General features: G+C 38.6%; 1 protein-coding gene across 20 annotated transcripts in view; it reads left to right on the forward strand.

The window, feature by feature from the left end:
- TCF4 (transcription factor 4) overlaps positions 1 to 13658 on the forward strand; it is a 351863-nt gene that overhangs the window by 315840 nt on the left and 22365 nt on the right. For 15 of the 20 annotated variants that reach the window (XM_014593968.3, XM_014593970.3, XM_019495923.2 and 12 more), the window contains 2 exons: positions 959 to 1035; positions 3367 to 3570. In XM_014593968.3, coding sequence (XP_014449454.1) covers positions 959 to 1035; positions 3367 to 3570 — 281 coding nt within the window. The remainder of the gene's footprint in view (positions 1 to 958; positions 1036 to 3366; positions 3571 to 13658) is intronic. The other 5 variants (XM_019495913.2, XM_019495915.2, XM_019495924.2 and 2 more) reach the window with 2 other exon arrangements.

Raw genomic sequence — 13658 nt, forward strand, 5'->3', positions numbered from 1 at the left:
CTAATGTCAGAAAATGCCACTTAATTTAGATTTTAAGATTAAAATCCTGAAGTTCCACTTTTAATTCTCAGCTTTCTTCTAGAGGACTATTCAGAAGATCCTTTGTTTCAGACAGTGAAATACAAAAAGTAAAATGGACGTTGTGCCGTAAACAAGTCCTTCAATTGACAGTTCTGTCCGCAATTTTTGGCATGTCCCTTTAAAGGTGGCACATATTTTGTTTAGCAGCTATGCTATTGCATGAAATCAGATGACCAATATTTTAGCTTTATTTTTGGAATAGAAAGAGATTCAGTTCGACAGATATAAACAAACGAACATTATCCAAGAGTTGTTTTATTTCTCTTGGCCCCTTTTAAATGCTGTAAAAGCAAAAAAAAAAAAAAAAAAAAGAGTGCAAATAGCATCAGTTAAGTAAAAGCATTGGTATAAGTCAGAAGTATGACTACATGTTGTGCGTGTGGTATTTATGCAGCACCATTGTTTCTCAGTAGTCTTATATAGATCTATATATATTTTAAATAAACTACACTGTAAGGTTGATGACTGAATGACTCAGTGACACTACATATGCATTGAACCAAAGATAGGATAATGAACTAGTGTGTGCTAGTTTTACATAGAAATCTAGCAGTCCCCTCTTAGCACTTTTGAGAGTGCTACTTCTCCTTTTACCAGTGAGACATTTCCTTCTGCTGGAGCCTCTCTCATGTACAGCTGCCGAATCAATGAAATCCTCTATGTTAAGAAGCAGCCTGGGGGGACGTTGTGGCCAGCATCTACGTGCTTTGCTACAAAATACCTTTTTTTTCATCCGTGTATATTTTGGAAGTTCTCCATATGTCTGCTCTATAGTCTATCTGGAAAATGGCATTTACATGTCTACAAAACTGTCCAAAAAGTTTGAAAGACATTTTTGTTTGCATAGTTCTAATGGTAATTCCCATTTTACTATTAGCAGGCACAGCTGTTTGGTCTAGAAATGGAGGGCAAGCATCATCATCTCCCAATTATGAAGGTCCCTTACACTCTTTGGTATGTTTCGATTAGTGACCTCCTCTGCCTCAGTATTTTACTTGCTGTTCTTTCCATTTTTCATCCATTCTTTTCACACAGGTTTCCATTTTGTTAGTGATTACTATGCCCTTGGATTTTAACACTGTTTGATCATTGGTAACATGGGGACCCACTTTCTTAGATTTTTTTCTTTTCTGAGATTGACCAGGTATACTGTCCGACTGTATTATAGGGAAAGTGTTGTTGAATATATATATATAGAGAGAGAGAGAGAGAGAGAGAGAGAGAGAGATGCAAAATAATCAGGCACAGCAGGAGGGGAGAGTAAAGAGAAAAAGTCAAATGGCTGCTGAGAAGCTGGATAAGGTGAAAGGGTCTCGCAAGTCAGGGTCACTTTTATTTAGGGAGGGAAATATAGTAGAGGTTTACATAATGCATTTGGCTTCTTTCTGGTATGTGTGAAAGTGTTCAGCATTAAGTTCCTGGATGAACTGGCAAGAACCAACGTGATAACAACAGCTAGTGCTGTTGGAATATAAAATGGGGATAGTTTTTTAAAAAGGAAAGGTTAGTTATGAGTTGTGGGCTTCCTAGGAACATGTTGGTGACAAACAGACAAGGTTTTTAAATAGGCTGTATCTTTTGTTCTGTCTGTTGTGTGTCCTGTTTGCAAGCCAAGAGGCTGTCTCGTATTACTGAAAAGTGTTTATCATATTTTTGGTTGCTATGTAAATAATGATAAAGATTAAAAACTTCTCAGCATGAAGCAACAATCAGTTTCTGAGAGCAAAATAAATAGCCATGTACGACTGAATCATACAAAAATCCCATTGACTACAGGGGGGAGTTTTGCCTGAGTCAGGAATTAGTAAGGACTTCAGTATCTGGCTGAATACAAATATCTGTACCATGATTCATTGTCTGATACTTTCTAGCTTATCCTGCCTTTCTGTAGTGTGGTGTTGAAAGTGTGCAGAGGTGTAGCAGTGATATTTGCATTTTAGTTGCTCCAAATATCTGTAAGTTGTGAAGAACTGTTTTTTTCAATGAAAAAAGTTTCCCAATGATTTGGGGCTCTCCCAGTCACCCAATCCCTTGCATACCTTGCTGAGAAACAAAAAGTTACATGCAGGCATGCCTGCTTTAGATGTGACATCTGCTAGGAGAGAAAGTATGATTGAATAGGTACGGCATAGTAGTTGAATCAAGATATGTGTTTTACTCCTCTTTCTGCTGTGGAAGTGATTTGGCCTTTGGTACACAGTTTACAATGGTCCCTCAGTTTCCCTACCTGCTTTTGTAAAGTAATTCAGGTTCCTTGTATGAATAGCACTGTGGAGCAGAAGAACCAAGTGTGGTTATTGTAACTTAGTCCATTGCTTCTCTTTGACCTAAATTTACTGCCGTGACACTGTTTTTCTAGCTTACAGGAAAAATGATATTGGAAGGAAGTTCTCAGCAAAACAATGATCAGTTCTGTTGAGTCAGCACCACCGCTATATATGGTTCAGCTTTGGGGATAATTCCTGTGGTAGTCTAGATACGCTCTCCTCCTGGAGAGAAATTAAGGATTTGTTTTTACTTCAGCATGGACTGAATTATTCTAGAACAAAGAAGGAAGCCTATTAGAAATGCTGCCATCAATAGCAGTCCAGTGCCTTTCTGTTTTATTATCTTTTCCACATTTCACGAAGGCCACATAAGTCTAAGCTTTTAAGTTTAGGAAATGTTTTTATTCTTGCTCTTACTAATGACACTTTTAAAATGGTTTTAGGATGCGCAGTTAATTAGGGAAAAATTTATAATGATAACAGAGAGGGACTGTATGACCTAATAGGATCTTGCTAACTCTTTTGTGTGTGATTCTGTGATGATGTGGGGAGGGCGAAAAGCCCTGACAGATACTGGTTAAAAGTAATAGTATCTTTTCTTTTCTTTTCTTTCTTTTTTTTAAAAGTAACACTAAAACTTTTCAAAGATCACAGAGGGCAACATATGTACTGTAATGACTATGTTCATGAGGAATCATTGAACCTGTTTTGCCCATGAAAATGAAAGCTGTGCTTATGATAATAGTTCTCTCTAATTCCCTAGAATGATAGTTTAACTATTTCCCTAAAGAAAAAAAAAAACCAAAACAACAATATCAGTGTTGTCAAAAAAGGGGAAGAAATAAAAAGGACTCTTTTCATTTGCAGATCTCATCCCTCGCCCTCCCCCAACACCCCCCACCCCCCCAACAGCAATAGACTATGTGGCATACCTAATCTGTGTATGTTTTGTCCAAATGTTAAATGGCCCTTCACATTTGCTGATGCTTCTCTTGATTTGTTTTTCATAAACAAACAGCAAAGCCGGATTGAAGACCGCTTGGAAAGACTGGACGATGCTATTCATGTTCTCCGGAACCACGCAGTGGGGCCTTCAACAGCCATGCCTGGTAGTCATAGCGACATGCATGGATTAATAGGGCCTTCTCATAATGGAGCAATGGGAGGTCTTGGGTCAGGATATGGGACAGGCCTTCTTTCAGCCAATAGACATTCACTAATGGTAAGCTATGGAGATTAAACAGCAGTGCTGGTTTAAAAACAGTAAAGTAATTAGAATTTCTGAACTGGTTTACAGGCTTTTTAATCATATTGAGCCTTCCTGCTCATGCTAATACTACAGAAATTTTCATGTTTGTGGCAAAAGAATCAAATTAAACTTTGTAAAGGGTTTGCTAGTACCAGGAGAGATTTTTTTTTTTTTGCATGTTCCCGTACTATATCGGCAGTAATATTTCCTTTCATTTGTTCTCTGTATACAGTGAGACCTTATTAGAACAAACCCCAGATTTTAAGTCCCAACAGCAGGAAGAGAGTTTTTCATTATTATGATGAAGCAAATTGACTAACCCTATTTTAGTGAACACCCTCTTTTAGTGTACTTTTCTCCTAGTCATATAACGATTCATTATAATGAGGTTATCCTGTATATTTGACAAAAGTATGCTGCTTTATATTATGCATTTTGTTCATGATGCTAAAAACTGTAGGGTTTTTTTTATATGTTCCTCTATACCTCTCACTGTGTAAAACTATAACTGTTGTGAAGCTGCCATTGACAGATAGCTGCTGTACTCTGGCATCTAGCCTCATTAAAAATCCTTACTAAAATTGTATAGATTGTCTGAATGATCTGGTTGGCTGACAAGTATTTGAATAGCCGCAATATATCATCCTTCTTGTATCTATATGTCGATAAGTTTGTTGGAGAGGGAGGGTAAGAAAGAAATCTTCAAGGTACATATTTTACCTTATTATTCTTCATTTTTGTTTTGGCTTAGATTGAGGTAAAGGCACTGCTTATTTTAGGACCCTTTAGACTTCAGAAGCTCTGAAAAAAATTATTTTTACATGTTATATTTCCTGTTTCCATTTTAAAAAGAACTCTTTAGCCTGAAACTTAGAGCTTCCTGTGAATCTGCTTTTTGAAACAGATCACAATTCAGGAATGTATCCACATTGAAGACAGCGTTGAAACAATGAGGCTTAAATTTAAGCATGTGCTTAAATATATATGTATATATTTTTGCAAATGGGAACTATATAGGATCACGTGTGACTTATCTTCCACGTTGAATAATCATCCCTTTTGTACCTGGAAAACTAATTGTCCAGTGCACAAAGGCCTGATTCTGTAACTTTTCCTCATCTTGAGCAGTACTTGCTTACATGATTGAGCTCACAGTTTCTTACTGTTGCATATAGAAATATGTTGAATAAATACTAATCAGCATGAGAAAAGCTTCCAGGATCAATGCGTAATTTTACTGTTTACATTTCTGTTTTCAGTTTGACTTTATACCATTGGTTTTTTGATTCAGTACGTTGCAAGGGAGCTGTGTCTCAGTTATGTTTCTGTAAAGGAAAGTCTTGCCTCTCTAATCTATTAGATTCCATTGAACATGTCAGCAGAATGGGAAGTAAAGGAGGACCAAGGTCTTGGATCTTCCAAATAAACTAAACAAAGACCTATTAACAAGCTATTAGGAGAAAATAGATAGTTACAGAATGAAAGATAAATATCATCCATTAGAAAGTGGTTGAGAGAGAGAGCAAATCAGGAGTAGAATCAAATGATCAATTTTCAACATGATTAAAAGGTAATAATTGTTGGACCCCAACATTTAATTCTAGAAGCAATATTGCTTATTGCAAAGCAAACACGAAAAATAGTAACATTATGGCACTTCGTTGTTGATAGGAACTTTCCTTACTGTACTATCTTCCTAAATGCAAAGTCATTCCATTAGATGGAATTACTTGAATTAAATATAAACATTGCTGTATAAATACTCAAGAGAAAAATTTGGATTTAACTTTGGACAATTAAATAGAAGTGTCTCCTCAGTAATTAGCAGTGGTCAAAAAAGTGAAACTCAATGTTAAGTCTGAAAAGGAGTTGGTTAGAAATTAATACTGAAAACAGCATAATGCTGTTATATAAATCACTATGATTCCCTCACCTGAAATATATGTCCACTTCTGCTTACCCTGACTTAATAAGGATATAATAAAATTAGGAAAAGTTCAAAAACAAAGAAGAATAAGTAATTGGAAAGAGTTAAAGATTTCCATTTAAAGAAAGATTGAACAGCTTGTGATGACTTTGTTTAAAAAGGAGAATGGTGAAAAGAGCCACAAATAATGGATAATATAGAAAAGGTACATCTAGTTTTTGTATTCTTCCTTACTTGCAATTAAAGAACAAGGAGACATTCAGTGAAACTGACAAAAGGAAATAATTTCTTACTGAACACACAATTGATCTATGAAATTCATTGCTCTAAGATGTAATCAAGGCCATATATTTCAAAATATTCAAAATAGGATTAGACATTATATGGATAATAAAGCTTATCTACAGTTGTATTAGAGAAATTTTTCCTTTTTCTTTTTCTTTTTTTCTTCTTTAAGGCATTAGGAAGAAACTACTATAAGCAAATTATTCTCTTAGTACAAAGAGTAGGGTTTTGCTTGACAAGATAAATTTGATTTAAAAAAACCTCACTGGGTACATCTACATGTGCAATTAATTCAAAGCAATAAACTCCAAAGCAGTTTGAGTTGGAGTACTCCTGAGTGCAGCATCTACACATGTGCCTGGGATAGCAGCAGTTTGAGCTGGGGTGGAGCAGTTTATGGCAGGACCAGCACAGGGAGTCAGCCCTGGGCTCCTGATGGCAGCGGAGGGTCTGGTGTGGTCAGCGTCTACATGTGTGTTTAATCACAATTAATTATCCCACCATCATAAGTACTATCTTATGGTGGCATTAATTTACTGCAACCTAATACCTTTTCATGTCTAGACAGTGACGTTTCACTCCACAGCTAATGAAATCTACTGTGTTGTTAAGCGCACATGTAGACACAGCTACTATGTTTTAAAAAATATAAATACAGAAATATGTTCTACAGGGTAAAATTGAACATATTTTGTGGGGGAAGAAATATACCTTGTTCTATATAGTTTTTCTTGCTTCACAGCTTCCTTGGAAATTTGTGGTACTAGCTGTTGTCCACCAGTGGACAAGGTAGACCACTGCTCCATTTCATTGTGCAAGTCCTATGTTCCAATACAGTGAATACAGACAATCCCAGAGTAGAGGACAAGTAGATGTGACTGCCTTTCCGGTGTTTCTCTGGGGACCCTGGCACACATTCATTCAATGGCATGTTAGGATCTAATCCCCAAACCCAACAATCGCGCCTCCACTCGTGCCACACGTGTATGACAGGATGCATGAATTTGGGATCCGGGATCAGATACAAATCACTCCATTACTACTTGCCGGTACAGGGGGACCCCAGGACCATGATCCTGGGCTCGCCCTGTACTGGCAAGTTGAAAGCTGGGTGCTTGTTGCCCAGCATGAACTAGTGTGGTCCAGCACCTGGGACTGACAGTCAGCTGATGATCAGTTTGAGCCCTAGAACTGTACCTTGGGTGGTGTGAGAGCCCTGTGCACCAGGACATCAGAAAACCTTGTGTGCAGCCCAACTTCATCTGCAGTTTTTTAAAGTCCCAGCACAACAAGATACAGGAGGTTCCCTGGTCCCAGGATTTTTGTGTACTGAGGATGTCCAAAAAACACGTGTGCAGCTGGACTGCACAGGCAGTTTTTAAAGATCTCAGTGCACAGTAACCTGGGTTCAAGGAAACTCTCCCTCATCTCAGGGTCCTAATGGCTGGGATGTATCAAATGCCTTCTCTACAGCTCCATGGGAGCTGCTGGACAAGGAAGTCAACCTGCTGGGTTGCAGGGAGTTCCACAGTTCCTGTGACCTGGCACCTCAGCTGAGCTAATAAACTTCCCTTGACTCAGGATCCTGCAAACAGCAGGGCTGCACTATGAGGTTGTTGGCCTTGTGCCATGGGAGAGCTGTTAGCCAGGCCCCAGCTCCAGGCTGCATGGCAAGAACTCTACCACGCATTGCGTTTAAGGCTTAATGGAAACCAGCCACAAAAAATCACACATATTTTGCAGAATATTTTTGTGGGGGACTTCCTATTTTGTTTTGCTTTTAGTTACCTAAACATGTAGCCAGATTACTATTTTAGATGTGATTAACAGGTTTATCTCATCTTAAGTATAATGCCAGGAGCCTACAATAAGATTGTCTCCATCATTTACTGTAACAGACTTGGCTTGATGGTTTGATAATGTTCAGGATACCTTGGTGAGGGTCAACTTCTCCTTTCCTCCCTTTTAGGTTGTTAGATACTTAATTTTATGTACTTACCTGCTTGCTGAAACATTAAAAGCTGAGGCCAATCAGTCTACATAGACATTAAAGATCCCTTATCTCTGTTGTTGGAGAAGGGGCTTGCCTTGCTCCTTGCAGGTGTGTCCCCACGAGCGTGCACATGAGCTTTGTGGCACCACAGGCCTGTCTGTTGCATCTCAAACCACATGCACTGCACATGCAGACATTCACTGTGCTGCTAATTTGCAGCACGGTGGGGGTTTTTGGCACCGGGAAATCCTGGTGTCAAAAAACTGACACCAGAAAGAAGTGGTGTGGTGCACATTACAGCAGTGTGTGCTATGTGAAACTGGAGCCTGGCCAGCCAGAGCCAAGCTCCAGCTGCTGACCAGCCTCGATTGCCGTTGCTGGAGCCCAGGGAGGCCCTTAGGACTCCAGGTAAGGTTGCAAGGGCCAGCCTAGGTGCTGTCCTCAGCCTCCCCTAGCCCACCTGGGGCAACTTGCCACGTGCCAGAGTGCACGTGCAGAGGTGTTCCCTGGGGACAACTAGAAGAGGCAAATATGTGCTGCTGCTAGAGGTCCCTGGGGAATGCACATTCCCACTCATGGGGACATGCCGTGTCTTAGACCAAATAAATGCCCTCTGATTCACTGACCATAACTACAGTGCAGTGTGCTATGTTACATTTGTTCGTATGAAAGCTGGAAATCCTGTACTGAAGAAGTGCTCCATATCCTTGTAAGTTGTTATTGCTGCTTAACATTAAGTTCTTGTTAAAATCAACTAAAAGCTAAAAATAAAAAAACCCCAAACCAGTAAAATAAGTGTCCTGATGTTTTCCTCCACTTTTTCAAAATTAAAGTTAAGAGTAACTCTGTTACAGGTGAAAAATAAAACTGGGCCAGTACCTTTACATATTTAAAAACCAAAGGTAAATGCTAAGTGGAAATAATCCTTTAGTTTTCCAAAAGGTAGAAAGATGCGTTTCAACTTCTCGACTAAACCCATCTCCCTTCCCCCCTTCCAATAAAATTAGCATGAACCAGACATTGTTTTGCTCTCTGTGGCAGTTGCTGAGAATTCACAAAAGGAAATTCTAGATTGTAATTTAGCTTGGCCTCAGGTAATGTGTTAAATACACTTGGGATACATATAATCTAAGATTTTAGTTTGTACAAAGCTATTCCCCCCCCCCCCAATGTTTAAACAATACTGCTTTTAATGAAGAAATCTGGCTTTATTAAAAGCCAGATCTGTGACTTACAACTGTTTCTGCATATCTGCTCTCAATCAAGAGAAAAGAGTTTAATTTTTGTAGCTTTGTTCGCTTTGCATATGTTAAACTGATACAACATGCACCCAGGGCATCACTTCAGAGACAGTTTGTTCCATAAATATGTAGTCCTCTCTTAAATACCAGATGTAGGTGAAGTTAAATTTAAACAAAAAATAACAACAATAAAAGATTAAAACCTTCATACAAGGCTTCTTAGAAATATATGACCGCTCAATTTCTCCTCTTCTGTGACTGCCTTACGAAAAAGTAGGCACTCTACCTGTGCTTCCCAGAAGTTAATTCAGTTTGATTATGAAATACTTAGAGGTGTGGGACTTACCTTTGTCTGACCATTTACATACTGTTTTCTTAACTTTGGAAGAGAAGCAAATAGGAGCTTACTATCAAAGTCCATTGATTAAGCCCACTCAAATAAAAGCTACACCATTTGACAGCGTGGCTAGCTTGAAAAACAAGAAAAGGGAAAATTTCTTTTTCATTGTCCACGTTTAACTTTCTGAAAAATTAGTCCGCTAGTTCACAATCAGCATTACTCACTGTCTGAAACTGTGATTTGTGTGAAAGAGTCAGTCCTGATCATTTCTTTGGAAAACTGGTATGAATTTTGAAGTAAAAACATAAGAACAAAGGAAATAGTTTTTGAGTAGAGTCAGTCTTAAGTTAGCCTTTGACCATTTGATACATTCCACACTGAAAAGGAAGTTGAAGGGGGGAAAATTAAAAAAAAAAATCAAGGAGGATACTGGTAATGTTTTCCACATTTGAATTTTAATACATGAAACAGGCTATAAAACTTTGGCCAGCTGCAGTAAATAAAGTAGCAGTGGGAGGTATGGACCGGAAACGTGTACAGAATGTGCTGGTGGAAGTTTCTTTGCCCACTGTACACCTTCATTTGTTGGTTCGGACTGGAATACGCTAAAGTAATTTGAGACTTAGTCCACAGTTTCTGCTGGTTTCCAGCAGGTCTTCTTTATCAAATATCCCTCCCAATTCTCCAGTATGCAGGGAATAGCTGAAGCTTTTCCCCAGGCAAAAATAATACAAGGCGGGGTCAGATTCTGGTGTCTGATATAGTGAGGCAAGTTCTTTGATTTTAATGGCATTACTCCAGATTTACAGCAGTGTAGCTGAAAGCAAAAATTCACTACACTGGGGTTAATTATTCACGAAACAGAAGTGAAAATTCTGTCTTCTTATTTCAGTTTGTTACTATGGCCTAGTTGAACAAAATGCTTAAACACACACCTAACTTTAAGCCTCTGCCTTGTTACCCTGCAAGTTGCAGCATTTCATGGTGAAATTTCTGATTTTAGTGAACTGGTATGCATTAATTAACTCTATGCTCAGATATGGCATGCATTGTTATACGTCCTGGATAATAGTTCATGAATAATAATTCAGTTTGGGGGACCAGCTCCTTACTCCCCTCTTCCTAATCTCATTTATACTAAAAGTCAGGACTAAAAGTCTGGAAAACTGCTGGGTTCTGCTGTTTTAATTTAGTGAGCAACTTAGGATAAGTTCCTTAGGCCTAGATCCACAAAGAGGCATTAGGAGGTGCAATTATTAGAGTTGGCATCCTCAATTTAGACCCCGAGACGTATGCCAGAAAGTCTGGCTGTGCCCTACGCATACCAGACTGTAGGAATGAGGCCTCAACCAGTCTTGAGCACACTCGACATATCCCTCCAGAAGAACTTCATGGCCTCATTTCTAGATTTGGTACATGTGGCCTGGGAACGGGTAGGTGGAGCTGTCTTTGTTGGTTGCTTCCTCAAGAGCAATTCAAACTGGTAAAGACGTGTAGGTGCTTCAGAATGGAGGTCATAGCAGGATCCTGTTAGTAGCATAATGAACAGTGTGTAACTAGGGCAGTAGCTCTTGGTGCCCACTTCGGGGGAGCACGTGAATGGCAACTACTGCCACTGCTGTCCAGGGTGCAGACCTTGGCCATTACACCTCTGATATTACTGTCTGAAGCCACTGGCAATGTTGAGGATAGGGTGTACCTTAGACATTGCACTTCCCTGGGACTCCGAAGTCTTACTGTGGCCTTGAGGGACAATTCCTTCTCCTTGGGATTTATACACCTGAACCCTTGTCTATATTTGCCCTTTGTGTCAAACACTGATTATGAGTCAGTTCTGTCTTTTAAAAGGCAGTGGCACTAGTGGTGCCCACTTTCCATCAAATAGCTCAGTGGTTAGAGCTCTCTGCCTGGATGGGGAAGTCCCAGATTTAGTTCTTTTTTAAAAACCCATGCACCATCCTCCAAGGAGAGTGCCGTAAACAACTGGCTAGACGCTATTCTAGACTGGACATGGGTTCTTTGACTCCCTCGTATTGGAGCTGTTCTAATTTGCATGGAATACTTCATTCATTGGGCAGAGGAAGAGCATAAGTAAGAAAAAGCATGACTCTGCAGCCTAATGGGTGGGGGAACCCCGGGTTTCAGTCCCTGCTCTAATAAAGACTTTGATTCTACATAAGGTCATAAGATATCATCCACAAATGTCCTTGCCTCTCAGTCCTACAAACACTTACACATGCTTAACTATAGTCCCACGAGTAATCCCATTGGAACTATTTGTGGAACTAAAATTAAGCACATGTGTAAGCATTTGCAGGATTGGAACCATAATTAAAGGTAACTTCCATTAGTTTAGCTTCCCAAGCGTATACAAAACACCTTGGTGTACCTATGAAGAGTTTAGTTTGTTCTCATCTGTTAAGCACACAGTATTGCTAAGAAATAAATGTTAGTTGGAAGTACCATTGTAGGTGAGAGCATGCAAATGAAGATGGTAAGGTTTTCATTCTCAGAGTGGTTTGCAAGACTTATGTCCCAGTAACAGCCATTGTGATAATAGCAAAAGTTAGAATAATCCAAGTCAAGATACAAACTCTGAATTTGGCTTGTTTGCCTTGTATCTCCCTCCTCCCCCAACACGAACTGGAGCTAAACCTACCTTATCTACTTCAGTTGTGAATTTCCAGGCTTTTGGTAGTTTATGTCATTGTAAAGAAGATGTACGTTGTAGGGCTTGTAATAACGTTTTAAATAAAATTTTGTAAAATGGCATTTATATGCTAACTTTTACACCAGAATCATAAAGGGACACATTCCTTTTGTAGCAGTTTATGAATAGGTTGTTTAGAACCATTTTATAACATAAACTGGTATAAATTTGTTTTTAAGAACTGTTTAGAAGTCCATCACCTGCTTGGATGCTTCATATGAAGGCTAACAGAAAGGAAGGATGTTCATGTCTGAATGTGTGTGCATGTGCATCTACTTTTTATATATGTGTAGATATATATTTTGCAGCCACATTAAAGTCTGGAATTTTCCACACCTAGGAATTAAAGTAGTAACTCATAAAGTAATCCAATTATGTCATTAATAGAAAAACAAAAAGAAGTGACTTAGAAGTATTTAAAAGACAAGATTTGGATTTTGCTATGCTATTTTAGAGTCTGTTAAATAACTCTGACTGACACGGTTAATTTCTTATCATTGTGTTCATTTAAAAAAATCAAAGCTATATACATTGAGAAAACTGGACAAAACATCTTAATTGGACTGAAAACTTGCAGAACAAGATGCAGTATAACACTTTTATATAACATTTTGGTTCTGCCTAATTGGTGACATTCCTAATTTCATGTGTGTATATAGCCGTTATCATATTTTTAAATAATTTTGCACTATAAAGTTGATTTTAACCAGAAAAAAAATCCATTAACTGTTACTTTAAATGACATCCTTTTTGAACAACATTGCCCCGATACAATGACTTCATTCATTTTAAACTAGTTAATTAGGCATATTGTTAAAATCATAGTATTTGGTTTCCAAGTTTTAATTTAGCATTTGCTTGCTCCCTGGTTTCCACACATGGACGGATCTATTGTGAAGCTGAGTGTGTGTGAAAGTTATTGAAGAGTGGTAGTCTCTGGGTAATGTTCCTCTGAGCTGCCCTGATTTTTGTTTCCCCTGTAGTCTAGATGAGAAACAGCTGGCTTTTGTTTAAAAAGCTGTTTTGTGAAATGTCTGAATCCTGAGGTGTAGAGCTGAGGTCACCATTAAAGCAGGTGCTTGAGAACAAGTGGGGAAGAAAGCAGCAGAGATTGATTTGGCCACATATTCTTTTGGGTGATATTTCCTATTAATCTGGAATATGGTAGCTAAAAAAATATTCCAAGATTGCGTGGTTGTTTACTGTGTTGTATTTTCTCCGGTTCTTCATTAGCAGATAAATTTAGGAGAGTTAATTTTCCTAATCCCGGAGCTTTAGAGCCCTTTATATCTCTGGATTTAGCCAATACTTAAATGAATAATCATCTCTGTAGGAAAGAAATCATAAGGATTATTTCACTGACTTCAATGGCCATGGCAACCCATTTCTCTGCATAGTAGGTTTCAACTGGTCGATTTCCTTTCAAAATACCTCTGATTGTCTCACCTGGTGTGAAAGCAATGCTGTTTAAGTGTGGAGCACCAGAACATTGAATTAATGCTCACTACGTACTGCCAGTGGAACACTTCCAGTTTGCTCTGTCCCTATTCATAAAATCAGCACAC

Source organism: Alligator mississippiensis, chromosome 3 (genome assembly GCF_030867095.1).
Source record: "Alligator mississippiensis isolate rAllMis1 chromosome 3, rAllMis1, whole genome shotgun sequence".
Taxonomy (NCBI): domain Eukaryota; kingdom Metazoa; phylum Chordata; order Crocodylia; family Alligatoridae; genus Alligator; species Alligator mississippiensis.